This window comes from Felis catus, chromosome F1 (genome assembly GCF_018350175.1).
Source record: "Felis catus isolate Fca126 chromosome F1, F.catus_Fca126_mat1.0, whole genome shotgun sequence".
Taxonomy (NCBI): domain Eukaryota; kingdom Metazoa; phylum Chordata; class Mammalia; order Carnivora; family Felidae; genus Felis; species Felis catus.
Window position 1 is genome coordinate 39,729,980 of NC_058384.1, and position 27,518 is coordinate 39,757,497.

The 27,518-nt window shown below is 54.1% G+C and overlaps 2 protein-coding genes and 1 long non-coding RNA gene across 6 annotated transcripts in view; 1 reads left to right on the plus strand and 2 right to left on the minus strand.

Annotated features, from left to right (window-relative positions):
- The window catches only part of CACNA1S (calcium voltage-gated channel subunit alpha1 S), a 65,471-nt gene extending 42,898 nt beyond the window's left edge, over positions 1-22,573 (minus strand). The window contains exons 1-6 of one of the 3 annotated variants that reach the window (XM_006942798.4): positions 22,298-22,571; positions 20,440-20,545; positions 6,431-6,570; positions 3,827-3,969; positions 3,503-3,655; positions 1,049-1,254 (exon numbers count right to left, since the gene is read on the minus strand). In XM_006942798.4, the coding sequence (XP_006942860.2) occupies positions 1,049-1,254; positions 3,503-3,655; positions 3,827-3,969; positions 6,431-6,570; positions 20,440-20,545; positions 22,298-22,449 (900 nt within the window). In that variant the 5' untranslated portion in view covers positions 22,450-22,571. 3 annotated transcript variants of the gene reach the window in all.
- LOC123382764 lies at positions 20,802-22,304 on the plus strand. Of its 2 annotated transcripts, none has more exons than XR_006591652.1 (3): positions 20,802-21,155; positions 21,283-21,434; positions 21,536-22,304. It is a non-coding gene; the product is annotated as an uncharacterized LOC123382764 (long non-coding RNA). The 2 variants fall into 2 exon arrangements; XR_006591653.1 differs by having other exon boundaries at positions 20,802-21,110.
- A 570-nt stretch (positions 22,574-23,143) lies between the features above and the next one.
- Positions 23,144-27,129, minus strand: ASCL5 (achaete-scute family bHLH transcription factor 5). The gene is made up of 2 exons (XM_023247362.2): positions 26,936-27,129; positions 23,144-25,113 (listed from the first exon to the last, which is right to left on the minus strand). Exon 2 carries the CDS (start codon positions 24,632-24,634, stop codon positions 24,062-24,064), a length of 573 nt encoding a protein of 190 aa, XP_023103130.1. The 5' UTR covers positions 24,635-25,113; positions 26,936-27,129; the 3' UTR covers positions 23,144-24,061.
- Positions 27,130-27,518: the final 389 nt, after the last annotated feature.

The window sequence follows — 27,518 nt, forward strand, 5'->3', positions numbered from 1 at the left end:
CAAGATTTTTCAAAGTAGAAGAAACACTAAAAAGTCTCGGCGTGAGCTTGGCCAGCTCCTTCATAAACAAGCTCTGTGACCCTAGACAAGTCACCTAACATCTCTGAGCATTATCCCATCTGTCCATGGGGATAATGATATACGCTTGCCCCTCACAGACCTGTAATAGAGGTGAAATAACACGTGACAGTCCTTTGACATGTTTGATAACTCGCTCCCAAAATATGAGCTGACGAGAACTACCCATACTAATCCTTTATGTTTGCAAAGCATCTGACTGTTTGACAATCTTTTCCTCAACAGTCAGTATCATGTTGTGGTTACGCGTCCTGGGATCAGAGCCCAAGGGATTAGAGTTTGCTCACCAGCGCCATAACTGTGGGCAAGTTACTGGACCTCTCTGAGCCTCGGTTTCCTCATCTGTAAAGTGGGAACCATGCCTTCCATTGTTGGAAGATTAATTAAGAAACGCAACCTAGCTCCTGATAACACCAAATAAATAATATACTCCAACAAGAAAACTTATATAGCATTGACCACATTACTGTTGTAATTCAGTTAATCTTCCTGGTAGTAACCATCAGAACTACCCTATGATGTAGGCAGTGTTTTTATTTTATAGACAAGGAAACTTATATCTAAAAATATTTATATGGGAAAGCAGTCTTGCCCTGGGGCAAAAAAAAAAGACTCAAAGGGTCCTTTATCCCTCAAGAAATCTGAGATTCTAGGTCACAGGAATGAGTCACTCACAGCCCGGCTTAGGGAAAAGTTAGAAGTTGAGGCCAGAACCCATGGAGCTCCTGGTTTCCATTCCTTTCCCACCTCTTAGGTTCTGCCCAGACAGGTTGTGCCTTGGGGATTGTCCAAAGGATGGTGGGACACACACCTGGGGACAGGAAGGGGGCCATGCACCCCGTGTAGGTTTCCCAGGGAGGGGTGAGAAGCAGCCTCGGACACTGGAGTCGGTGACTGTCGAGCCCCTCCCCCTCCCCGACGAGCCTGCGGATGAAGGCAGAAGGTTCTGCAGGCACAGGGCCAGACCCACCCAGTAGAGGACATCGGTCCACCCCTCCATGGTGATGCACTGGTACACGGTGAGCATGGAGAAGCCAAAGTTGTCAAAGTGCGTGATGCCGTGGTTGGGCCCCGGCCAGCCGCCCCGACACTCGCTGCCGTTGATGGTGCACGGGCGTCCCGAGCCCGTCCTGGCGCAGGGTGAGGGCTTCTCGTTCTCTACCGTGGCCACGATATCTGGGGGCGGAAGGCAGCATGAGCATCAGATGAGAGGAGCAGGTGGACAGGAATGAGAGAAGGTAGTTTGCAATCGTTGAGCAATAGGTCTAAAACACACTCAGCTGAAAACACAAAGGACTGCGCCCCCTGGAGCATATGGCGATGGAGGAGGAGGGCTGCTTGGGGCGGGGGGCCCAGCCGTGGATGTCTACAGGCAGCAGCGGTCATATCTTAGGCCCCAGGGCGTCATCAGAGGGCCCGCTTCGAGGATGACTTCCCTATGAGGACGTAACCTACGTAGCAGGTGTAATGTGAATGTCAGGTATATCCACAGAGCTTTAAAACAGGAGGCAGCTATCCCACTGGGGCGGAGGTGAGGGGCGAGGTCACACGTGTTCTGACTCAAGAGTTCCTTCTGGGAGATGACGTGGAGATACCCCAATGGTACTGAGATGAGCTGCACAAGACACGACGCTTCAGGGGTGCGGGTCTACAGGCATTCCCAGCAGTCCCCGCTGTGTCCCTGGATGGTGCTCTTATTATCTCTAAAATCCTTCAGTTTGGATTCCATCCCGGATCCCTTCTTATCGGGGGATGTTTTAGTCCTCTATTGTGTTCAGAGATTAAAATTAGCTCATCAGAGTTGGAATGCCCTACCTTACCCGTATTTACCACGTTGCCTCCATCTTCTGGAGAAGGGAGAGGAGAACATCAATAGTTCTGGGCTCTGAGTGGGTCCCTGACCCCTCAAGGCAAGGAGGGCCCATCCCAGAAAGGTTTTTGAGCACGGCTGTCCAGCACTGGTCAAGAACGCACGAGAACACTGGATGAGACCACCAAATTTGGTCTGAAGGTTGTGATACAAAGTCTCCTCCTCTCTGTCTGGATAACGTGTATCATAGGACATAGACTGTTACAGGAACAGGACGAGGCTTAACTAGGAGGGGACTAGGAATGAAACCACTGAAAGCTCTATGAGAGCTCACTGTTTTGGGTTGGGCTTGGACCTTGCGTTGCCCGTCCCCTTGTCAGTGGGCCTGGGGAAGTAAGGCGTCTCCCAAGACACTGCAGGTATTGTAGTCTTGGCCATCCTGGGTTACTCTGGTGAGTTAGGTTCTGGGCTTTCGGTGGGAGGGGTTCTCCTAACAGAAGTCACCTCTTCCTCATGCCATCACCAATTCCTGTCGACCCTGGTAGAATCAACCCTCCAACCGAGACAGATCGACACCTGCCATCTCGGCAGCAATGAGTCTCAGAGTGCAGGGTGGGACCCACACCCTTTCAGGGCCCCCACTCGGTCACAATTATTTTTATAATAATGCCAAGACATTATTTCATCTCCCGATCCTTCAACAAACGCAGGGTGGAGTTTTCTAGAGACTACATGACATGTGATTTCACAACAGACTGAGCACAGAAGTAGCTGTGGGTATCCAGCAGATTCTATTAAGCCAGGCATTAAAGAGATTTAGACAAAAAGTAAGACAATACCATTCTTGCGTTAAATGTTTTGGGTTTGGGAAAATACAGTAATTTTTTAATAAAATAAATTATTTATGTTCATAATGGCCTTATTAGTGTCCTTTTAAAATGAATTAATAAATTAATATTGTGACATTGTTTTCTCAGTTTTCGTACCTAATGCCATAAACGTCAATGAATAAAATCCATACCAACAAAAGCTCTTTGGGGTCCTTAATAATTTTCAAGAGTGCCAAGAGTCCTGAAGCAAACAGTTTGAGAACTACTGGCTTAGAAGGCTGGGGTCAGGCTCAGCTGGGCCTCAAGACGTATTATCTCTGAGAACCCTACAAATAACCCTTTGGCTCCTGGGTGCTTTCTTGAGATCCTCTTTCAAACACTGCTCTGTGGGTCCCGGCTCTGAGGGCCTGCTCAGACTAAAGCTAAAATGACGGCTGTAAAGAAAAGTACAAGTGGAAATTTGGGCTTGTCCTGACCTGAGCTCAAGCCACAGCAGGCTCAGAAAGCCCAAAGATACCAATTTATTTATTTGGGGTGGGAGTGCTCCATTCAGAGAAAGCTGTGGCCTGGGCCCCTGTCCATGGCCTCCATCACTGACCCTGGCAGACCTGTGCTTCCTTCAAGGGAGACTTTGTCCAAGAGAGAACCATTCCTTGGGTCAACAGGTATGGGAAGCAATGACCTTCTCCACGGCTGAGGTGGCTGTCCCTTTTGAATTGTCTTAGGACCACGGCCATCACCGCCACCACCACCCCGACCCCGCCCCAGCGCCCTGGGAGCTCACCTGTCCCAATGAAGTAGCAGGTCTTGTGCATTTTGCCCTTGAAGAGCTCCAGCCCGATGATGGCATAGATGATGACCATAAAGAGGACGAGCAGGGCGATGTGGAACAGGGGAAGCATGGCCTTGAAGATGGAGTTGAGGACCACCTGCAGGCCTGCAGAGGGTGAGCAGGGAGGAGAAAGGAGGAGTCACTTCCCCTCTTGGTCTCCTGGCCCTCCCACTCTCTATGTCCTGGGAAGCCTCTGGGTTGGAAGGGGACCCAGAACTGGGCCGGGGAACGGGTTGGGGGAGGAGGAAGGGCATCTGCAGGAGCACCGGCACCCACTCGGCACCCCCGACACAAGCCGGAGGGGTCTGAGCACACGGAAGGCTCTCAGGGCCTTGACGTCCAGGCCAGCCCCTTTGCTGCTCATCGGGGCGGTGTTGCTTTGGATGACGTTAACCTGTTCCAGAATCACGGTGAAAACCCTAGAGGGGAGAAGAGGCAGAGAAGAGGGCCCAGTGGTCAGACAAGCAACTGGTCCAGTGGTCCGGGACCCTGTGTCTCATCTGTGCTCAAGGGGCCCGTGGACAGGCCTAGGGGACAGGAAGCAAGTCTCATCAATCACTAACTCGGGTTTGGTCATGCCGGTCTGGAAAATTTTATTAGAAGATTCTGAGGCCAAGTTCAGACTCTGCACAAAGAGGATTGGATCCATCTGAGATGTCCATTCTGGGCACCGAAGGGGGGTGTTGAGGGACACATGCCACAGGCACTCACAGGCCATGGCCTGGGAGCTGAGTGTACCCCGTGGGGGGGGCTGAAGGTCACCAGTGGCGCTGCACTCAGTGGGGACCCAGTGGAGAAAGCCCAGAGCTGTGTCTCCCTGTGCAGCACTTTCTGACAATGCCCTCTTATTTCCTTTCCTGCTCATTTGCCCCTCCTCTCAACTCACTCGAATTCCCATTATCCTCTGAAGACCATCTCAAGCCCTTCTTTATGAATCCTGCCTTTGACAAGGAACCCCTGGGACAAGTCGCTGAGTCCAACAATGGCGCGCTGTGTGCTATTGTTGTCCCACACTCTATTATTCTGTCATCATTTGTCTTGGCCTCCCCCCCAGGCTGGTTCATCAAGAGTAGAGGCCGATTCACAGAATTCTGCCTTCCCCAGTGTGCCTAAAGCCGCATGGGATAATTAGTAAATCATCAACATCATGTTTATTGAGTCGAGGGGCAGCCTAGTGGTTAAATACCAGGTTCCGGAGCCAAGATCGCTTTGGTGCGAATCCTGGCACAGCCACTGGCTAGCTCTGCGACCTCAGGCAAGTTGCTTGACCTCTCTGAGCCTTAGCCTCCTTAAGTGGAAAAAATGAGATTGTTGAAAAAGCTAAATGAGATGTTACATGTAAAACACATAGTAAGTGCTTGATAAATGCTGCTATTGTAATTAGGGGGTGGTTATTAAAAGTTATATTATGGACTGAATTGTGTACCCCTCAAATTCAGATGTTGAAGCCCCAACCCTCGGTACCCCAGACAGTGGCTGTATTTGGAGACAGGGCCTTTTTACTTTATTTTTAAAATTTTTTAACATTTATTTATTTTTGAGAGACAGAGCACAAGCAGGGAAGGGGCAGAGAAAAAGGGAGACACAGAATCTGAAGTAGGCTCCAGGCTCTGGGCTGTCAGCACAAAGCCCGACTCAGGGCTTGAACCCACGAACCCATGAGATCATGACCTGAGCCGAAGTCAGATGCTTAACTGGCTGAGCCACTCAGGTGCCCTGACAAGGCCTCTTAAAAAAAAATTTTTTTTAATGTTTATTTATTATTGAGAGGCAGAGAGAGACAGAGCATGAGCAGGGGAGGGGCAGAGAGAGGAGGAGACACAGAATCCCAAACAGGCTCCAGGCTCTGAGCTGTTAGCACAGAGCCCGACGTGGGGCTCGAACCCACAAGCCACAAGATCACGACCTGAGGTGAAGTTGGGTGCCTAACCGACTGAGCCACCCAGGCGCCCCTGACAAGTTCTTTTTAAAGAGTTAAGTTAAGGGGCGCCTGGGTGGCACAGTCGGTTAAGCGTCCGACTTCAGCTGGGTCACGATCTCGCGGTCCGTGAGTTCGAGCCCCGCGTCAGGATCTGGGCTGATGGCTCAGAGCCTGGAGCCTGTTTCCGATTCTGTGTCTCCCTCTCTCTCTGCCCCTCCCCCGTTCATGCTCTGTCTCTCTCTGTCCCAAAAATAAATAAACGTTGAAAAAAAAAAATTTAAAGAGTTAAGTGAGGCTGTTAGGGTCGACCCTAATCCAATCTGGCTGTTGTCGTTAGAAGAGGAGGAAATTCGGACACACGAAGAGGCACCCGGGTGTCCACAGAGGAAGGACCACGTGGTCGCAGGGAGGAGGTGGCCACCCACAATCCCAGGAGAGAGGCTGCAGGAAAAACCAAACCTGGGAACACCTTGACCTTGGCTTTCCAGCCTCCAGAGCTGCGAGGAAATGAGTTTCTGTTGTTTAAGCCCTCCAGTCTGTGGGATTTGGTTATGGCCCCCCCGGACAGACAAATACAGGTTTCTAAATATCCATTTCTGTGAGCCCAAATAACAGGTTCCCCATATACCCCATGTAGGTCCAGGGAATAAAGGCGGAGACATTTATAAACAACCCGAAACTGCTGGCCATTGAAACCACACCCATCATTTCCCATTTTGTGTGAGGTGAAAAGAAGAAAGGAGCCCGTGGTGCCTCGCTGGGGGAGGGGCGGGACCTGCCAGGGCAGTGTGTCACTCTCGACAGGCAGGGGCCAGCCCCTAACAGAGGCTGCTCCATGGCAGGGCGTGCATGGTGCTGGGGGCTCCGCCTGCCTCTGGGATGCTGGTGGCGGCGGTGGGCACAGCGTCCTCAGAGAGCCCCTCTGACCTCAAACCCCACTCCCCACATGTGGGCCTCACCCCAGGAAGACGATGATGAAGTCTAGCACATTCCAGCCGCTGCGCAGGTAGGCATCCTGGTGGAACAGGAAGCCATAGGCAATGATCTTCATGGCGGCTTCGATTGAGAAGACGATGAGGAAGAAATACTCCAGTTTCTCCTGTGGAGGCAAACAGTCACACCACTCCTCTGTGTATTCCGGGTGTGCCCTTGATCCTCCCTTTCTCTTCTCCCCCAGGCACACTGTTCCTCAGACGTGCCTGCCCCAGGACATTTGCACTGGCTGTTCCCTCCGCCGGGAATTCCCACCCCCCACCCCCACCCCCACCTCACCACCACACATCCCCACATTGCCAGCTCCCTCCTTTCCTACAGGTCTTTACTCAAAAGTCATCCCTCACCCAGGCCTTCCCCGGCCCCACAAGTACAACTGGAGTGACCTCTGACTTTTTCTGTTCCTCTTCTCTGCTTTAGTTTATCTCCTTAGCACTTATCCCTAGCTAAAAATACCATATATATTTTTATCTTGTTCGTTTTCTGTCTCACCCACTTGAATGTAAACTCCATGAAGTATGTGGATTTTTGTTCATTTCTTTTATCACTCTACTTCCGTGGCCTAGAATTGGATGAATAAATGAATGGTCTGGGCAGCCCCCAAAGTGAAGGTCCCCAGGTGGTTTCTGGTCTGGGCATCTTTCTTCTCGCGCCGTCCTGAGGACCGACAGTGGGGCATGACTGCAGAGAGGGGGTGCATTTCTCAGGACCCCAGATGGCCCTCTCTGGCTGGTCGGGGGTCTCACCTTTAACCCATCTTTCTGTAACCTCCCCCTGCTCGTCCTACCAGCCCGCCCACACCAGCTGCCTCCGGGGAGCCCTCTGGAGCCCACAAACAGGATGATTCAGGGGGAGGGGACTCGGGCACACTGTGTCTGGAGGAGGGCCCGCAGGTACCAGGTGGGGGGGGTGGGGGTTTCAGCGCAGCCTCTGCCCTGCAGGAGGCCTTGCTGACCCTTCCACGTTCTGGCCCTGCAGCCCGATTCTCTGATTCTCTCAGTTACCCCGTCCTGGACCCAGTCACCCTGCCCCCACCTCTGGGCCCAGGAGAGCTATTTCTAACTGAGAAGGCAGCATCCCCTTGCCAGGACTCCAGGCTGAAACTGATCTCCTTGCAGCCATCTGAACCCTGGTTGGCGGCTTCCAAGAGCCCTGCACCCCACCCCACCCCCACCAACCTCCGCGGACAAGCCCAGTCTCCCGGGAGGGTGTCGCCCAGCCTGCAGGCAGGACGGAGCTACAGCACTCCACAACTCCGGGAGGGGTTGACTGCCCTCTGGAGCTGACCAACGAGGGGGTCTGTGCCCCAACCAGCGCCCTCCCTTACCATTAGTCACCAACACCCCCAGGAAAGCCGTCCCCCGGCCAGGGCCTCTCCATCAGCACACTCCGGAGGCATAACTCGGATTATGAATTCATAATATGAATTCTTTATTCTGGATGGAGCCAGATCAGGAAACGGGCCACCCCACTAATGATTTGGAAGAGAATTTGTTTTTACTTCCAAGTAGTAGCTGTGGGAAGCAAGGAAGAGCTTGCCAAATGGCCCGTTGACATGGATGCGGTCCGAGAAACCTCCCAGCTCGTCATTCAGAGAACATTCCCGAGAGCATAGTTTTCCCTTCTATATGGAGGGGGAAACTGAGGCACATATGGACTGAGACTACTTTCCTTAACCTCACCCCTAGTCCCTCCCACCAGTTGTAATCCCAAAACTTGCTTTTTCTTCCAGATAACGTATGGTTAAAATGCAAAACATACCGTTCTACTAATGGGCCTATTTACAGGGATTGTGCCTAACTGAAGGTGCCTAACTGAAGGTGGAATCGTGGGGCACCTGGCTCCATGGGGAGATGCACAGGGCAGTCGGGGCACCTCCCCGCTGAGGTGGAGTGGGGGGCAGCCATGGAGGGCCTCCTTGGAATGGGCTGGGTGCTTTCGTTCCTGGGCAGGGCCGGCTTCCGGGGAGTCAGGCTCACCAGTATGGGAAAAGCATAGGGAGGAGAGTGAAGTCAAGTCAGCATTTTAAGTTTTAAGTTGCTGCAACCCCAGGGGCAAGACAGTTGAAGTGGGAGTGAGTGGAGGGAAAACAGGGCCCAAAATAGTTGTGGTGCTCAGAGGCTGGGCGGTCAGCCACGTCCACGGGAGCGCTGCCCACACCTGCCACTGCCTGTCCTACGGCCGCCAGACCCTGAGTGAGCTTGTCGAGGCCCGTAGGCCTCAGAGGGGGTCACTCAGGTTCCACAGCCTGTTGGCTCCCAGGCCCAGCTCTCCCCACCACACTCCCCTGACCCGATCGCGGAGCACCTGGAACTCTACGGATCTGCCATAGGAGCCCCGTGTGTGCACGTAACACGGGCCCTCGCCCAGGAGGACATGGGAGCAGGATATGTCCCCTCCTGAGTTTTGGGACAGTGTTGTCAATGCCACATTGGGTTGCCCCATGGCCCCTCCAGCCTGGGCTCAGTCTTTGACGGAGGAACAAGGGACATCCATTCCACAGATATTTATTCAATGTTGGACTGGAGGCAGCAGGCAAGACCCTGCTATCTCTCCCCAAGATCGAAGTTATCAACTTTCCCCCAAACATCCCAGTTCCCCTCAGCACCCCCTTCAGAGGCTGCCATCAGCAGGTGGGAGGCAGTAGGTGTGTAGCGTAAAGGTTCCCATCAGCTCTGTTTCTTTGGACGAGTTCCTGACCTCTGTGACCCTCCGTTTCTTCATTTGTAAAGCTGAGGTAACGACCACTACCTACCTGGAAGAGTCATTCTGAGGAATAAATGGCCTCCTGTAGGGAAGCGCCCACAACTTCCTGGCACATTCCACATGCTCAGGAAGCCACAGCTTTTCTTATTAGCTGCCTGGGCCCAGTTGTGAAGGTCTGATTTCTGCTTGCACCGTGTTCTACCAGTTTCCACAGAGCAGTTGTCTCAGGTCACTTCTGCGGGTAGCTCACCAGGAACGACTTGGCTCTGTCCTACCTTCAATTCAACATGCTTAAAACTGACCTCCTCTTACTCCTGAACTTGCTCCCTTCCTCGATTGTCCCTGTCTCAGTCAATGACACCGAGCGGCCCAAGCCAGGAATCCAGGGTCTTTCCTGGCTCTTCCCATCACTCTTCCCTGGGCCGAGGGGCCTTGACTCTGTTCCCTGCTGTGTCACCTGCATCTGGAACAGTGCCCGCCACACCAGTGTTTGTGATCAAAGGAATGAGCCAGTGTCCTTACTGCGCTGCTTCTCAACGTACAGACCGGAGGCTGGTGCTGTCCACAAACTGTTGCTATCAGTCTGAGACAAGCATAGGCAGTGAGAATAAGCATTTGGAAATTGTTGCAGCAATTCACCACAACTTCCGAGCACATGGGTGGACCAGAGCCTCAGGTGGGGCTTGACGAGTCTCAGAGGGCACAGCTGTGACGTGATCCCATGAAGTAGGACCACCTACCAGTCCGCAGTGGATTGCAAATTGAAAGAAGCGACAGGCCGAGTTTTTCCCCACATAGTTGTCTCCGAGCCTCTGCACTGGAGCACATCGTACTTCCTGACACATGGCAAGTGCCCAAGAAATGTTTGTTGAATGAATTAAAAAAGCAGTCAACAATCATCATCTCTCCTACGACGTAATTTAAAGGGAGGTTGTGATATTGCATTTATAACATGAAACATATATTTCTTCTTCAAGGTCTTTGGCACAGAGCTCCTAAAACATTTGGAATTTCGTAAGCGATGAGAGTTGACAAAGATGTCTTTGTTATGTTAACGGAGTAACGACTTGAGGAACTCACCTAAGGTTGGGGGCGCATCACCAGAGGAACCAACCCTATCATTAAAAGGTTGGAACTTTCAGTCCAACCCCCTTAACCTCCCGGGAGGGGAAAGGAGTTAAAGGCTGAATCAATCACCAACGGCCAGTGATGTAATCAACAGTGCCTATCTAAAAAGCCCCATGAAAACCCAGAAGGACAGGTTCAGAGAGTTTCTGGGTTGGTGAACAATGGAGACGCAGGGAAGGAGAGTGGTGCATTCAGAAAGCATGGAAGTTTCATGCCCTTTTCCCCCATACCTTGAGGTCAAGGTGTGCACCTCTTCCAGCTGGCTGTACGTGAGTTATATTCTTTTACAATGAACCAGTGATCTAGTAAGTAGAATGTTTCTCTGCGTGAGCCACGCTAGCAAATTAATCAGACCCAAGGGGAAGGTCGTTGGAACCTGCCATCCACAGCCCGTCCGTCAGAAGCACAGATAACAACCTGAACTTGCTATGGGTATCTGAACTTGGGGATGGTGGTGGCAATCTTGTAGGACCGAGCCCTTCATCTGTGAGATCTGACGTTCTATCCAGGTAGACAGCGTGAGAATTTTTTTGAATTGTAGGTTCACCCGGCTGGTGTCAGAGTGTTGCCCGGTGGTGTGGGAAAACCCCCCCATGTACACACTGGAAATGGGTGCCGAATCAATACGGGTGCAGCCTCGGGATCTCTATTCCTGAGGAGGGACGCTACACCCCAGGCTCTGAGACCAGAGTAGGGGAGACAGCGCTGATCCCCTGACCCTCCTGACCTCACGGGAGGACCGTGAACCAGTCTGACTTTGCGAGACGAACTTTGTTGCCAGCTTCCTACAAGTGCCTTCACTGCCACAATCCCCTTCAAGAGAATTCTCGTCTCTCCACAGACAGACCTCTAACTGGGCTTCCCCGGAGTATGGCCCCGACCACAGCCCTTGCACCTGTTCCTGGGGGCGTTGGAGCTGGCCACTCCCAAAGTCCTGGGCTGGAAAAGGCAGGGGTTGGACCGCAGTCCCCTGGCCCTCCTACTGCCTCTATTTCCAGGCTATCCTCCATCCCTGAGGGGCAGCCAGTCCTGCCACGGAACTGCTCCCCCCACTGGCATGTGCTAGGCGTTGACGGAAGAGGGTGGGAGCTGGCCGGACCCTGTCTGGGACCACAGAAGCAACTGTTAGCATACCGTCTCCCTCCATATCCCTGCTCCAACACTGTAGCCTGCAGGAAGGCTGGACTGGACTCCAGTCTCCCGGGCCCCCTGCGCCCCCCCTTGGAGGGCTCAGAAAGAACCATAGCCTAGAGCAGGGCTGACAAAAGAGCCAGAGGCCTCCTGCCACTGCCGGGCCTCATCTCCTGTGCCTGAGTCTCCTTCCTGAGGCTCAACCCATGGTGATCCCTTAGGACACAAATCCTCCTGGTGGGAGGCCATTCATTCACAGTTGTTGTTAACTCTTTAAGGTACCCTTGCTTCAAGGAGCCAAAGTGGGTTTGGCGGAGGGAGAGGGAACCCGGTGTGTGTGTAGGGAGCACAGGCTGGGTGAGGCGGGGCTCCGTGCGGGCATCCTCGCACATGCCTTCATGCCCGGGGGCCTCACAGTAAGTGTTCCCAGCAGGCTGGTGGGTGCTGTGGTTATGAGTTACTTCCATGACATTAATGATTGTTTTCCTCCTGGGCTCATCCCCTTTCTCGCTCCCTGAAGCAGACAGCAGTGCCGGGCCTCCTGCCCCAGGAGACGTTTGGGCCAGGGTCCCAGGCCTTTGTTTTCTAAGCCTGAACCCACCATGTGGAAAAAGGGGTTGAAGAGAGAGGGCTGACTCACAAGTGAAACAGAGACTCACCCCAGGGCCGAGAGGCCCCAATGGTAGATCTGGTCTGGGGTCTGCGTCCTCGTAGTGCCCTAAAGGTGTGGCAGGGTCTGGGAAGAGGCCCCAGGGAGCCCCAGGAAAGCAGGGTCTCACCTTGCCAAGGATTCCTGCCCCTTAAACTTTGCATGGAGACAGTGGAGGGTGGACCTGAGGGGAACGTGGGACTGGAACAATAGGTCTCCTCCAGGGCGGACAGAGCACTGGTGACCCCAGGCCCTTAGCACTGCCTGAGACACAGGCCTGGCTCCAGGCCAGGGCAGGCAGGCCGACTAACCTTAACCCAAGAATAACTGCAGGTGAAGCTCTCCCCATCCAGAGGGACACGGGCTCAGAATCCAGATTAAAGCTGATTTCTAGGAAAAAGGATGACATTTCCTGAGCACCTTAGTTGTGGACGAAGGTTCAGTCCTACTACGCTGTTTTTCCTACTTCCCAGATGAAGATAGTTGGGCTCAGAGAGGGAAGCCGGGTGTCCGAGGCCCAAAGGGCTAGTCCCACCTGCTGGGACTGAGTCAACGGTTTTTCTGCTAAGCCAGCCTGGTGTCCGGTGGCCACACCATTCAAGGGGTATCCAGGGCCCTGGCATGTGTCTCCATGACCACCTCAGCCTCCAGGTTTGGAAAATGACCCATTGAGGAGTGAGGAAGGTGGCTATATTTAGGCCGATGGAGTCTTACCCAACTAGATGTGATCTGAGTGGGTCTCTCCTGCCATCATACTTCCCCCCTCCCTTCCCACAGGGGAGAACCGGGCTCCCCCCGGGTCTAGGGGGGTCAGCCATGCCAGGGCTCTCTACCCTAGCAAGACCGTGGAGCTGAGGGTAGCAGGAGGAGCCGCACGCTTGTAGTGGAGGTGACGGAGGGGGACGAGGGGAAAGCCCACCATGCGAGAGGGTGGGAGACCAATACTGTCTCGGGTAATCATGATAATATTAGCTATTCGCTGAGGTTTATTAAGTACCCATGTATGTGCCAGGCTATATCCTAGCCACATAGATACATTTCAATCTCACGGGAACCGTGCAAGGGAGGTACTCCTACCCTCATTTTACAGATAAGGAAACTGAAGCACAGAGAGGTTATGTGATTTCTCTGGGGTCACACAGCTGCTACGCGGCAGAGCCATAATGTGAATCCAGACAGGTTAATTCCAGGGTCAGTGGTCCCAACCACTAGGCCATGCTGGTCTCAGATCCTGCCTGCCCCTGCCTCCCCCGCCCCGGCCCAGGTCTGCCCTCGCCCCTTGGCTGTGGTCTGGGAGTGCTGGTCAGGCAGGGAAGGAAAAGAATGACAACTGAACAACTCCCGTGTTGTGTGGGACGTGATGTCCTTGCCCTCATCAATGTAAGAGTTCTGAAAGGACCCATCGTGGTCCCTGGTGAGGTGACTGAGGCTCAGAGAGCTTAGGAAGCTGCCAGCCAAAGTCCAGGGTGGAGGCAGGTTTGTCTGACTTGAAACCTCACGTTCCCCATGACTCCCCCATAGGGTGCCCAAGTTTCCTTCAAAGCTTTCGTTGTTCACTACTACCTCCCCGTCCTCAGCCCTGCCCTCCTGTGAGGGGCGCAGACGAGGGGTGGGGAGTGCTAACGCCCCGGAAGGGGAGCAGAGTCCCTGCAGTGGGACAGGGCAGGCTCCGAGGTGAGGCTGAAAGGCAGGCTTTGATTGTACTTTGCCAGACCCTCGTACGGTGACCCAGGCTCGGTCACCGGTGCCCAACAGGTCCCGGATCTCTGAAGGGCAAGGCCAGAGCCGGGGTCCATCTGAGGCCGGAGCCTCCCCAGATGGTGCGTAGAGTGGGCTGCTGGTCGCGGGAGTTGGCGGGCACATTCCAAACCCTATAAAAAAACAACTGCCCTGCTTGCCAGAGGCTTAGGCTGCAGCCTTGTGCATAAGACCGCACGGCAACCGGAACCCCAGGAATGTACCAGGGGCCTGGCCGAGTCTGCTGACACGGGAGGGGTGGCAGGGGTGGGCGCGGTGCTCTCAAAGGTCCAGGGACAGGGAGGCCGGGGGTACCGACGCCAGGGACAGGCTGAAAGGCCGAATCCCGCTGGCCTGGCCCTGTGCTGGGCAGCACCAAGGCCTACCCGACTGGTGCTACCAAAAATCATCCAGAACTTAGAAATCAGGCAAAGGGAGGTCACCGCGTCCTTGTAACGCCATGTTGGAGCATTTCATAACAGGCCTGGCCAAGGATTATTTAATTATCTAGGACAAAGTTTATCAGCCCCAGCCTTATTCATATTTCAAGCTGGATAACTCTTTTTTGGTGGGAGGGGGCCCTCCTGTGCTTTGCAGGATGCTTAGCAGCATCCCTGGCCTCTACCAGTAGATGCCAGTAGTGTGGGCACGGTCCCCACCAAACTGTCCCTCCTTTCCCTCGCCCTTGGAAACCATTGACCTGGTTCCCCTCTCACTGTTCTGTCCTGTAGAGCTGCAAATGATTTCTGCTTGCTAGAAAAGATTTACTGCCCGGTGGACGTCAGCTAGTTTGATAACCAACCTGGCAATTTTATTCCATCATTTCTTTCTCCACTATCATATACTTCTGTTCCGCTAATTCTCTTTGAATCAGCTTTACCCTCCTGTTTGTTCTGAGGGGAACTAATCTTTAACGTGTGTTCCTTCTTTATTGTAATCAGTCATGTTCGCACTGTTTGAAAAGTCTCCTTGGACGCAGGATTGCTCTGTGGACGAAGTGAGATAATGGAGCGAGGGCAATCAGTTTCCAGGCTGTGCCCAGTAATTAGTAACTGTGACTCTTGTTGCTTTTCCATGTGGGTCCCCTCGGGCCGGTCAAGGTTGGAATGGTGACCCTCCCAAAGTCCCCTTTCACTCAGGCAGGGGGACCTCCTAGGATCAGCGTTGCTTCAGACCTCAGGGAGCAAGTGGGGCTTCAAGGGGCAGAGCTGGCTTTAGAAGGTCTTGGTTTGGGTTCAGGGTCTAGGGCCCTGCACTCTGGTCTTGGCTTCCAACTGCCCTTGGACATCTCACTGCCCTTTTGCTGGCCCCAGTGGTGACTCTGTGTCTCTTCTCTCCTCCCACTTCGCTGACAAGCAGTGCCCCTCTGTGACCCGCATCCCCAGGCTTTTACTCTCCAGGGAGAATTCCGGGACAGGGCTGTGTTAGACACAGGCTTCCCAAGCCTAAGGCAGGCTTCTCTCTTGGGCAAGAGGAGTTCAGCCCAGGTAGAGCCTCGGGCTGGATGCTCCGTGTGTCCATTCTGGCCTGGGCAGGCAACAGCTTCACAATCAGGAGAAAGCAACTTACAGTGAGGGGCTGGGGGCTGCTCTCGTGGGACGCCTTCCTGTACCAGTCCCCAGGGGAACAGGGATGATCATCATCCTCTGTCCTCCGCTGTCCAGAAGGCCACATCAAGATGCCCCACAAAGGGTACGGGCCCGCCCAGGTAGCCGGATGGGTATATGCACCCAGTCTCTGTGCCTCAGTTTATTCTTCTGTAAAAAGGAGAAAAGTAATACTACCTGCCTTGTGGGGCTGTTGTGGGCAATACATGAGATAATGCATATAAAGCATTAGAACAGAACCTGTACGATGCAAATGTTCGACAAATACCAGATGTTGCTGTCTAGGCAGAGGAGGAGGAGGAGGAGGAAGAGGAGGACAGTTTGCTGCAGGATTTCCTGGGGGTGGCCAGGAAAGCCATTCAGATAAGCTGGATGTTTTAAGGAGTAAAAATGAAGCATTAAAGAGACATCAGGGACAGACAGTGGGTGAAGGAAAGGGGAATTTTTTTTATCTGAAATACTCCTTTGGTCATACCCTAGAACAACCCAAGGGTCTCTGGGATCAGGGCTTGGTGACTGGGGAGCCCACTCTGAGGCACAGTGGTGCCTCATCTAGTAACTTCTCTGAAGTGTATGATGTCATCCCCATCTTACAAATGAGGGGACCTAGGGTGCAAAGAAGTTAAATAACATGTCCAAGATCACACAGCTAGTATATCAATGGTTCTGGACTAGAAAACATAGATAGTAGGGGTTCCTGGGTGGCTCAGTCGGTTAAGCGTCCGACTTCGGCTCAGCTCATGACCTCTCAGTTCGTGGGTTAGAGCCCCGCATCGGGCTCTGTGCTGACAGCTCAGAGCCTGGAGCCTGCTTCGGATTCTGTGTCTCCCTCTCTCTCTGCCCCTCCCCTGCTCATGCTCTATCTCTCTCTCTGTCTCAAAAATAAATAAAAACATTAAAAAAAATTAAAAAAAAAAAAAGAAAACATACATTGTAGCCCTAAGACTCATTCTTAACCACCACGCTGCTTCCCCAACCTGGCTGATTTCAGAGACCGTTTCCCCCTCCGCCATGATGCTACATAGCTGGCCAAGACATGAGCATCCTGGATCTTCTTCTTGCCATCCTCTGACCCACTGTGTCTCCCCAGAACTCCCCTGCCCTCTCTGGGCAAGGGCCTCAGTTTCCCCTTCCGTTCAGGGAGGACCCAGGTTTCCCCACTGACACAGAACAGGCAGAGTCGGGGGGGGGGTACCTCAGCACCAGTCCATCACCTGCAGCGAAAGCAGGGGGGAAGGAGATGGAGAGTAGGAGAAAGGTCCTGAAGAAGCACCCAGACCTTCCACGGGAGCCTGCTTCACAGACAAGTGTCAGGATTTCTTTCCCACAATCGGGGGTGCCAGCTGCCCCCTGACTCTGTTTGCACCCAAGTCAACCGTGGGAAGCCCTTCTTGCCCCCTGACCAGCCCTGCCCCCCGCCTCTCACCCATCAAATGCTCAGACCTGCAAAGCCCATTGCCCGGTGAACGTGGGCACCTGTATCTCCACGTGTCGGAAATTAAAATCACTGTGGCCCTCCCTCCCACCTCAGCCTGCTCCTCCCCCGGGTGTTGCCTGTCTTGGTAAGTGATACCGCCATCTGCTCTGGCACCCGCTCTGAAACCCAAGTGTCATCCTTGTCTTCTTCCCCTCCCCCGTGCGTCCGTCCCTACATCCAGCAATCACCAGGTCCCACTGAGCCGTCTCCTGTCTCTCAACGTCACCCTCTTATGCATCATGCCTCAATTCTAGTCTCCCCTGTTTCCTGCCTGGACAACTTCATGACCTCTTCCTCCCTCTCCCTGCTTCCCGCATCGCACCGCGCTCCAGTCTACCCTCTACACGGTAGCTTGAGAGATTCTTCTAAGCCCCAAACTCCTCTCTCAATCTCTTGCCTCCAGCCCTTTGCTCATGGGGCTTCCCTGCTGAGGCTTCTATAACCTCTCCCCGCTGCCCCGACCTCTCCTCTAGGACCAGCTACGTGATCGACAGGCCCAGTACGAAATGAAAAACTGTAGGGCCCTTTGTCCAAAAAGTCGGAAATAAATGCCATTGAAGGTATCAAAATGCAAAGCTTTTTCCTTCCGTCCATGGTTTCTTTTTCAATCTGTCATGGTGGGTTTTGGTTTTTGGTTTTTTATTGCCTATTTAATGTCGTAAGGCACAAGGGCAGACCCTCACAGGCACTCCCGTCCTCCTCCATGACCTCCTCCAGGCTCCTCCCACCAGCTGCCAGTTTCCCCCCCAACACCATCCAGCAGCCAGACATCCTGTGTCTCAGCCAGAGGTGGGGAAGTGGAGACAGGCATCTCCCTTCCCATGGGCTTGCTGCTTCCACCCAAGGTGGACAGGAAGGAAGCACACAAGGGTGGATGTGGCCACCTCTGCTCCAAGAGACACAGGGGATGTCTGTGTGGTTGATGTGGTTGAGGGATCAGCCACAGGCTCCACCCGGCGATCATTCACTGAATGGGCCGTGGAGCCGTCAGCCCAGGGTGGGGACAGCCATTGCCATGCCCTGTCTTGAGACACCAAAGACAGACCGCATGTATCCAACCCTGACCCTGGCCCAGGGCACCAGCAGGGAGAGAATGAACAGTGTCTGTCTTTTGAGGTGGGAAGGTGATAGGAGGTGGCAGAGGGCGAAATGTGAGTGAGCCGTGGCTCCAAGCTACTCGTGCACATACCATGATCTCACTGGTCTTCGCTCACAAAATATGGATTTAGAGATGAAATTATTTAAATTTTCAGTGCTATACCCACGGATCATTAAACCCCAACCATGGGGCCCTTCTGAATGCAGGCCCCGGAGGGACTGCACAGGTCACATGCACATGAAAGTTGGCCCTGTCCTCGTCCTTCACATCTCAGGGAAAACATCCCATCCTCTGGGAGGGAATAGGTTTTCCTCCAGTGCAATATCATGGTGTCCCAAACCTTATAGATTTCCCTTTTCAATTCAGATACTTGTGTAACTGGTTTAATTATCATCATTTTAATTGGTTGAATTAATTAAGGCCTGTGAAGACAGAAACTAGGTCTACTTGGTTCCCAATCTTATCCCCAGTATGTACCAGGGATATAATGGGCACTAAATAAATATTTGTAAAATGAGTGAGAATGCTAATGAAGAATTGGTCCTTGGGACTCCCTTCTTAAAAACTATGGGTTATTTTGGATGACTGGGAAGTCCCTAACCTTTCTCAGATACCTACCAAAGCAGCCAATAGGGTAAGAGAGAGATAAGTGCCTGATTTCCCTTCCTTCTGGTCTAACTCCTCTCATCTCCCTCCTGCTGGATTGTGTGGAGATGAACATATAATTGACAAGTAGGAGTGAGGAATCCACCGCTAGAAGCTGGCTGTGTGACTTTGAGTATCACCTACCCTCTCTGGGCTTTACCCCAAAGGGATCAGATCAGGATCCCTCACTGACTATTAATAGCCTGTCCAACTTTGACAGTTGAGGGGTATTCACTGCTTTGGAAAGGTTTCTGGTTAGTTCTTCCTCTTCCAGGTAATTTATCATCCTGTGTTTATGCGCTCTAGACCTTACCCGAGGCGTTGTAACTCCAGCCCATAAGCTAAAGGGAAAGCACACAGGACTGCGTGAAATTTTTAGGACAGCCATTTGGTTTCAAGATGGAAGAGGACAGACCCAGTGAGGCGTAATTTAATAACCTCCAGAGGGCAATTTCTTTTGAAAGTGACCAACTTCTTAAGGAGTTGAAATAAAACTAAGGCCCCCAGATATGAAGTCCTGAAGAGTGGGGTGGACCCAGAGCCCTCCTAGATTCAGGAACACTGAATACTGGGCCTGCCTTGTGGAAGGCCCCTCCCAGCCTCAGTTGCAGTCCTGCCCACATTTTGTCTCACTTTCCTTCCACACGCAGGAGCTCAGAGTTTTTTCTGTTTATAGCCAAGCACACACTTAAAATCCCAGCTTCTCGCCAGCTCAAGATAGATTCCCATGGAAACCGGCATAAAGGAGAGGCGAAGAGAAATACCTTTGTTTCAGGCCCTGGATGCATGTTAATTGCCCTCCCCCCGCCTCCCCCGTGGTGTAAATGCAGGAAAAAAACCTGTTGAAATGGCGGGTCCATTGTCCTGTCCGCTCGTGGGCCTGAGAGCACTGTTTCTGTGAGGGATTCCCCTAGAAGTCTTCATGCTGTTACCACATTAGCAACACAGCTGCCACAAAGCCAGGCCCTCAAGTCAGAGGGGCCTGAGTTTGAGACCCTATGGGCAGGACCTGCATGTGGGGTGGTCCCGAGCAAGGTACCCAAACTCTCTGCCTCAGTTGCCTTGTCTTTTACATGGCTTTAATGTTGTTACCTCACAGGGATACTTCTGCGGATTAGTAAGACAATAATGTAAAATATTTAGCATAGAACCTGGCATCTAGTAAGCACACGACAAATGGTAACCATGCTTACTATTATCTAGCTGTTGAGTAAAATCAGCCCTTTTACTCCCTAGGGCTCCATTTACTCATCCATAAACCAGTGAGGCAGGGAGAAGATAGGACAAATCCCTCCTAGATCTGGCATTTTATGGTTCTGTGTCCGTGTTACTGGTGAAGGGGTGAGGAGAAAAGTGGTATAGAGGTCTAAAACGTGGTCTCTTGGGATTCCTAGACCCCACTCTCCCAGGAAGCAAGTTTCTTCTGGCTTATATCCAGGAAAGGGAAACTAGCCTTCTGCCTCCATTGCTCAGGAGCTGACCTTACTAAGCCTCAGTTTCCACATCTGTCAAATGGGACTACTTTATGGGGTTGCCGGGAGGATTTTAGAAGCTTACTCTCATCAGATGCCCAGCACAGTGCCTGGGCCCTTGCTCAGGGCTGGATGGTAATATTACAGAATCCGGAATTAGCAGGTGTACCCTGCAAAGCTCTTGAGTCACTCAGCCAGCCCTGCAGGTGGCTGGGAGCTAGACTGAGGCTCTGGCATCACCCACCAGCATGCCGTCCACCAGGGGGGCCTCCCTGAGCCTGGGGCTGCAGGCCCACAGAAGGGGGGTGGGAAGACCTGTCTTACCAGACCAAGGTTGAGAGTGTTGTTGTCATCTTCTGGCATGGGCAGGTACACAGCCAGGGCCACACAGTTGGCAAAGATGGTGAGCAAGATGATTGTCTCGAAGGGTCTGGTGCCAGGGTTAAGGAGAGCCCTCGAGTGAGGCGTGGGATTGGTGCAGTCAAGGGGACGAGAGCCCTGAAGGTCTATCTGGACTAGGAATGTAAAGCCAGGCTGATGGGCCCATGTTGCTCCTTCCCTGCTCTCCTGCGGGTTGTACGTTCTCCTCCGGAACAGGTGACTTCCATTTAGACCTGTTGGGACCTCGAAGCTCTGGTTCCTGCCTGGGGTCTTAATGCTCTGCTGTAAGCGCCTGCCCATCCCCCAACCCTACCTGCCCTGCTCCCGAGGAGCCATGACCTTCTGAGATTCCGGCCAGACAACCTGGGGGGCCCACTCGGAGAGCTGGCAAGGGGGGCTGGGGGCTGAGTATCCACAGGGCAGGACAGGGAAAGGGGAGGCTGCCGAGATAGCACCCGAGCCTTGCAGCCAGAGGAAGGACTAGATAACTCAACTGAGCAGCCCACCCCTGGGCAGCCGTGCTCATACTCGCACTCACTCACCCCTCCCTTCCAGGCTCACCCACGGCTTCACGGGGCGTTTTCCAGGGGGCACCCCACGCCCATTCCTTGTGGGTGAGCCGTACAGCCAACCGGATAGGCTGAGCCGTTGGAAAGCGGGTGTGGAAGGAGAGGAGGGAAAGGGAAGGAGGGGCGTGGTCAGTGGTGGAGGTGGGGACAGGTTGTGGGGTGGGAGGCACGCTTGTGGAGAAGGTCTGGACTGACAACCCCACTCTCTTCCCTCCAGTGTTTGAGAAGAGGCTGGCCACAGGGGCAGAGGCCAGCAGAGGAAGAGGCGTGGAGGAGCGGAGGTTGGAGGAGAGAGAACCCACCCGGGGAAACCCGATCTCACGGGAGACGGGCCACAGGGAGAGGCAGCGAGAGGTTCCACGTCACCAGGTGCAGCTGTGGGGAGCAGAGCTGACGCCGACCCCAACTATTCCAACCGGCCCCATGTTGTTCTTATCTTTCCAATTATCCCTTATTCTCCTTTCTTCTAGGGAACAGCTGGTGGGAGCCTAGTCTTCCAGAACCCTACAGAAATATTTCAAATATTCCTGACCTCTCTCTGAGAAGGCACTTGACATAGCCCCTCCCCCCAACCTCCTTTCTCCCTTCCCCAAATAACCCAGATATTTTCACCGGTCTTCCCCTCAGAGCTACTGCAAACATAGAAAGGGATTGCAAGTCCCTGGCCCCAGGCTGGTATGTCTGAGCTAAAACTGCCAGGCCTCTTAGCCACTGCCGGGAGCTCCTCACAGCAGCCCTTTGTTCAAGGCCATTTCTCCCCCAACTCCAGCCCCAACCAGCCTCCCCTCACCCAGCAATCTCTTTGCTTTCACACTCTCCCACCAAGGGGGAGAATTTTCTTATAGAGGCCGCCACTTTTTTCTCTCCTAGCCTGTATCAAAATGAGACTGTTGCTTCAAACCCCGCAGGGGAGCCCCATGACAATGTGACTTGGGCACACCTGTGAACCGCCCCTCCCCCAACCCTGGCTCCTGTTGTAGAGGGTCCTAGGGCTGTCACTGGGCCTTGGGCGGTGCACTCAGGCCTCAGGAGCCTCGAGAGTTCTGCCGCTCCCTTCCCCCTCAACTGAAGGCTTCCTTCCCAAAGGCTCCTTATGTCATTCTGTGGAGTTCGCCCCATCTCCAAGCCCCCAGTCTCCCCGGCCCCCAATCTCGTGATCTGTGCCCATACCCGGTCTCCCTCTCCCACATTACACGCGCTCTCCCTGATACCCTGGGGACCCTAAAGGATACTTCCATTCCACGATGTTGATGCAGGCCTTCCTCAGGGGGTTCTGGAGGGTCAAGCAGAACAAGGCCCGGGGTGGCCTTGGCAGAATCTCAGGAACGGGCTTCTTGGGCTGTTTCTTCCTCAGGCCCTCATCCTGGGGTGAGGATGGCTCCATGGCTCCCCTGGCAGTCTCGCGGTCTCCAGTTCCCCCACCCCGCTGCCCGCTCCTCCCTGTGTCCCCAGCGCCCCAGCCTTGGGGACTGGACCGGCTGAGCCTGCTGGGCCAAGCGTGCCCTGCTGAGCCAGCCGTGGGCGTGGGCAGGAGGATTACTCCCCCTGCTCCCAGCAAGTAAAATTAGCCTCCGCTCCGCTCCCCGCTGCCTGGCCTGAGCTCCTGAGGCCAGGCAGCTGTCATTCCTTCCCAGCCCAGCCAGTGACATCCCAATACGTCCCTGAGGAGGTTGGTAGGGGGGTGGCGGAAGGAACTTTCACACGGGCCTGGGATGGGGGCGGCAGGCGACAGGATGGAGGGCTTCGAGGCTGGGGCAATCGAGGGTTCAAGAAGGGGATGGCCTATGATGGGGAGCCCCGAACTTCAGACTGGCTCCCTGCTGCCAAGATTAGTACCCCACCCCCCACCTCACTCCCTAGCCCCTTGACATCGTCCAGAAAAGGTGCTGGGTGGCCTAGTTCTGCATGACTACACCACACCCCCTCCCATCTCAGTCCCTGCAGCTAGAGGTCAGTCCCCCCCACCCCATGCACACCCCATGTCAGGGAAAGCTAATGCCTCCACACTGGGGTGGAAGGCTCCCCAGAAGAACCTTGAACATGAACGCTTCAGGCACAGCCCCTGCGGCACTGTGCAGAGACTGTGTGCTTCGTCTGCTTCTCCCCCAAGCCCTCAGCGCCTAACTGCACAAGGGTTGTGTCTCATGCCTGGGACTCCGGCCCCGCCCAGATACCATCCCTGGTATACACAAAGCTCTCTGTCAATGTTAGTTGAATGCACGAGCTAACAGAACACCCCACACCGCCCACAGGAAGTGCTCTGAGCTGCCAATGGGAATGCGAGAGGGGCACCAAAGCACGTGGGGGTAGACAATGAGCTGGAATCACAAAACCCAACAAATCTTTTATTCAGCCTCTTGGTACAAACACTGTGCCATATGGTCCCACTGCCCACAGAGGGATACAGGCTGAAGGGAAAAAACACAGTCCTCACACAACCTGAGGGGGGGGGGGGGGGGAGTATGAAAAGGCTACACCAGGAGATTAGGGCTGGGGGTGGATCCTAGCCCTCCATCAGGGAAGCCAGAGGGCGCCACCAAGGCCCCCTCTGGGCTTCTTCCCAAGTCTGATCTCGATCTCGGCCGACGGCAAGCAGTAGTCTGGCCTCCGCCGCGGCCTCTGGGTTCCTCTCGGGGTGGGGTGGGAGGCGGGGGTGGCAAGCCAGCCTCCAGAGTGGACGCTAGTGTTTGAGGCCATCTCGTGGACGGCAAGGGCACGGCTCATCCAAACCAAAGACCGGCTGGCCTCCTAGGGAGTCGTAGACACAGGGTTGCGCCTGTGGCGACAGAGGACGGGGCAGGGCCACCACGGCGGGTTGTGCACCACCCCGCCGCGGGCTGAAGCAGAGACGGAGACCCATCCAGGGACGGCCGTCCCGGGCTGCCCTCCTGAGGCCTGGAGCGGGCGCGGCGCGCACCCGCAACTTCCCTGGGCCCGGCGCCCTCACTGCTCCGACGGGGCTCCTCCGGTCTCTGTGGTGCCCCCTCTATCCCCGATCAGTGGCTGGATTCCTCCGACTCAAAGAAAGGCGAGGAGGAGAAGCAGGAAGACTCGGACGACTCGGGCACCAGGGAGGCGGGCCCCCGGGCCTCGCCGTCGCCCGGGCAGTCGGACGGGGAGCCCGCGGGCTGCGCGCCGTCGGGGGCCGCGCTCAGCAGCTCCTGCAGGTACTTGATGTAGCGGATGGCGGCGCGCAGGGTCTCCACCTTGCTGAGCCGCTTCTCCGCCAGGGCGCCCGGGAGGTGGCCGCGGAGGCGCGCGTAGCCCTCGTTGACGCACTTGACCCGCTGCCGCTCGCGCTCGTTGCGCTTCTGGATGAAGGCGGGCTCGAAGGGGTAATCGTACACCCCGAAAGCACCGGGGAAGGGCACGTAGGGGAACACGCCCGCGTAGGCGTCGTAATACTGCGGCTCGGCCGGGCCTGGGTACAGCAGCAAGGGCACGTTGCCCAGGGGCTCGGCGGGGGGCAGGGGCGCCCGGCGCGGAGGGGGCACGACGCCCAACTGCATGCAGCTGGGGGGCGCCAGGGACCGCCGGTCCACCAGGGCCCGGCAGAAGTTATTGTTCATGGTGCCGCGTGGAGCTGGACCCAGAGTGAGACCCTCCCCGGGAATCGCCCCCGCCTGGGGTCTGCACCGTCCTGACCACGGGGACGAGTCACATCGCCAGCCACGGCCCTGGGGTACGAGGATTGGTTAGGGCTTCTCTTTGCCCTGTGGGATGGCCTCCGAGGTGTCCCAAACACCCGTCATCGTTGCGGCCTAGCGGGGCTCCTCGCAGGGACTCAGCAGGCACCCTCTCCAGTCCAGTAGTGGCGCTGCACAACTCTGGGGACCCCTGCCCTCTTCCGGGGCGCCCATGTGGGCAGGACGGCAGGCCTCTGCACCCCGCCCCCTCCTGAGCCCAGCATGCGCACCTCCCGCGGGCACTAACCCTGGGGCTCCATTCTGGTGCTTGTTCCTCACGGCCTTGGGGATCCCCCGGCTGCCTGGGCTGCAAACCGCCGGCTGCTGTTAGGAGTGTGCCCGCTCAGCTCAGGGACATGTTTCTAAAGAAGAGGAGAGTGAACACATCAGTTAGGAAAGGCTTTCTATGATGGGCTTCTTGGTGTTACCCCCATCCTCAAAGGGGATGTAAGCACTATGAGGGGAGGCAGTGTGGCTGCTGAAGATGATATATACGGAGAGCAGGGTTCAGCCCTGCGTTCATCCCTTCATGGTTGGGGGGCCTCTCTGGGTCATGGTTTCCACATGTGGAGATTTAAATATCCCTCACTGGAGGTTAATAATATGGGAGAATCAAATGAGAAAAAAATATACCAAAAAAACCCACAAAAGAAACAACCCTGGGCCTGGCTTATAAAAAGTGCCCAATGACCCTACAATCCAGCAATCACACTAGTAGGTATTTACCTAAAGAACACAAAAATACAATTCAGAGGGATAGGTGCACCAGATATATATATATATCAGTATTATCTACAATAGTCAAATTATGGGGAAAGCCCAAGTGTCCATTGATAGATGCACGGATAAAGAAGATACACACACACACACACACACACACACACTGGAATATTACTCAGGCACAAAAAAGAACGACATCTTGCCATTTGCAACAACATGGATGGATCTAGGGAGTATAATGCTACATGAGATCAGTCAGAGAAAGACAGATGCCACAGGGTTTCATTCATATATGGAATTTAAGAAACAAAACAAAGGGAAAGAGAGAGAGAGGAGCAAAGTAAGAAAGAGACTCTTAGCTATAGAAACAACTGACAGTTACCATAGGGGGGTGGGTGGGGGATGGGTGAAATAGGTGATGGGGATTAAGGAGGGCACTTGTGATGAGCACCAGGTGTTGTATGCTAACTCACTGGAATTTAAATAAAAACTTTGTTTATTTTTAATGTTTTTATTTATTTTTGAGAGAGAGAGAGACAGAGACAGAGAATGAGCTGGGGAGGGGCAGAGAGAGGGAGACACAGAATCCCAAGCAGGCTCCAGGCTCTGAACTGTCAGCACAGAGCCCGACACGGGGCTCAAACCCACAGACTATGAGATCACGACCTAAGCCGAAGTCGGATGCTTAACCGACTGAGCCACCCAGGTGGCCCACACTTGCTCATCTTTGTCCTTCATTGGGTCCCAACTCTGTCCCCAGTGAGCTCTGCCCTCCATGCTGAATGAAAACCAGGAAAACTCAACAGCGATTCCAAGCGCCATGGAGACTTGCATCTGCTCTCAAAAGCGGAAGCAACTGTGTCAGACATCAGGACAAATTCACATATCCCTTCCCTGCCCAGCAGCCTTTCAGGGCTTCCCCCTCCTTTGTTCTAGAAAAGCTCTCTCAAACAGACTCCCAGCTTTATCAGGACCACTCTCTGCTCATTCCTGACCTCACTCCTTGGCTTCTACTGACTGATCTTGGGACCCATCTCACACCTTTCTTGATTTTCCCCATCCCCGCCGTACTTTTGAGGGAGCTCCTGCCCCGGCTGACGGCCGGAGCTTAGCAGCCCCCAGCGCGGACTTTCGGGTCTGTGCCTTCTGAGTCTTCAAGCAGACTGTAAGCCAGCAGAGGGCAAGGGCTTGGCCTTTCATTCTTACATAATGAAAGGGTATACAACAGCTTCTTGCCCAGTGTTGGGTACATAACGGAGCTGACAATCATTTGCTAGCGGTGCCCTTTTTTGGTAAAGCCATGGGATCCAGACTAGACTCTCCCACGTGACCCCCGTCTCTTCGTATTTGATTTAATTCATTCAAGTTTCATTTTGATAGAGGTCAGTTTCTGTACCTCGAATGACAATTTCCGTAAATAGAACTTCGTATCTATTTGTGTTGACTCGATATCCGATAACTTACTTTCCTCACACACTGTTTACGTTCCTCGTAAAACTCTGCAGAGAAGTGACTCAAACAAGAAACCTCCCAGCTTGATGTTCTGGAGCCAGTTCTGTCTTTACCGCGAGGAGAGAGCGGAGAGCCTGGGAGGGAGCCTGGGCGAGAACACGCCTGCCTGCACGTGCGCTGTGCTCCACCCCTTCCGTCATCGGACTCCGCCCTTTCCTCCCCCCCCCCCCCCCCCCCCCCCCCCCCCCCCCCGCAAACTGGGACACAGAAGTATCACTGAGAGGCAAGACCTTCATGCGGGCAGCGCCGCTTTACCCAGGGCCTCGTGTACGCTAGGGGTCGCTCTAGGCGCTGGGATAGGGCGGCGAACACGTGAACACGGCAGTGACGTAATGGTAATGATAGTTCTAGCTGGTATTTATTATTTATGATGTGCAAGGCACCATGCTAGGCGCTTTCCATGAATCATCCCCTTTAACTCCTACACCATTCTCATGAGTTCGATGAGTTCGGTGCTAGAATCGACCAGTATTGGGGGGGGGGGGGGATGGAGGCTCATAAACGTTAAGGTACTGCCCGAGTTTCCACAGTGAGT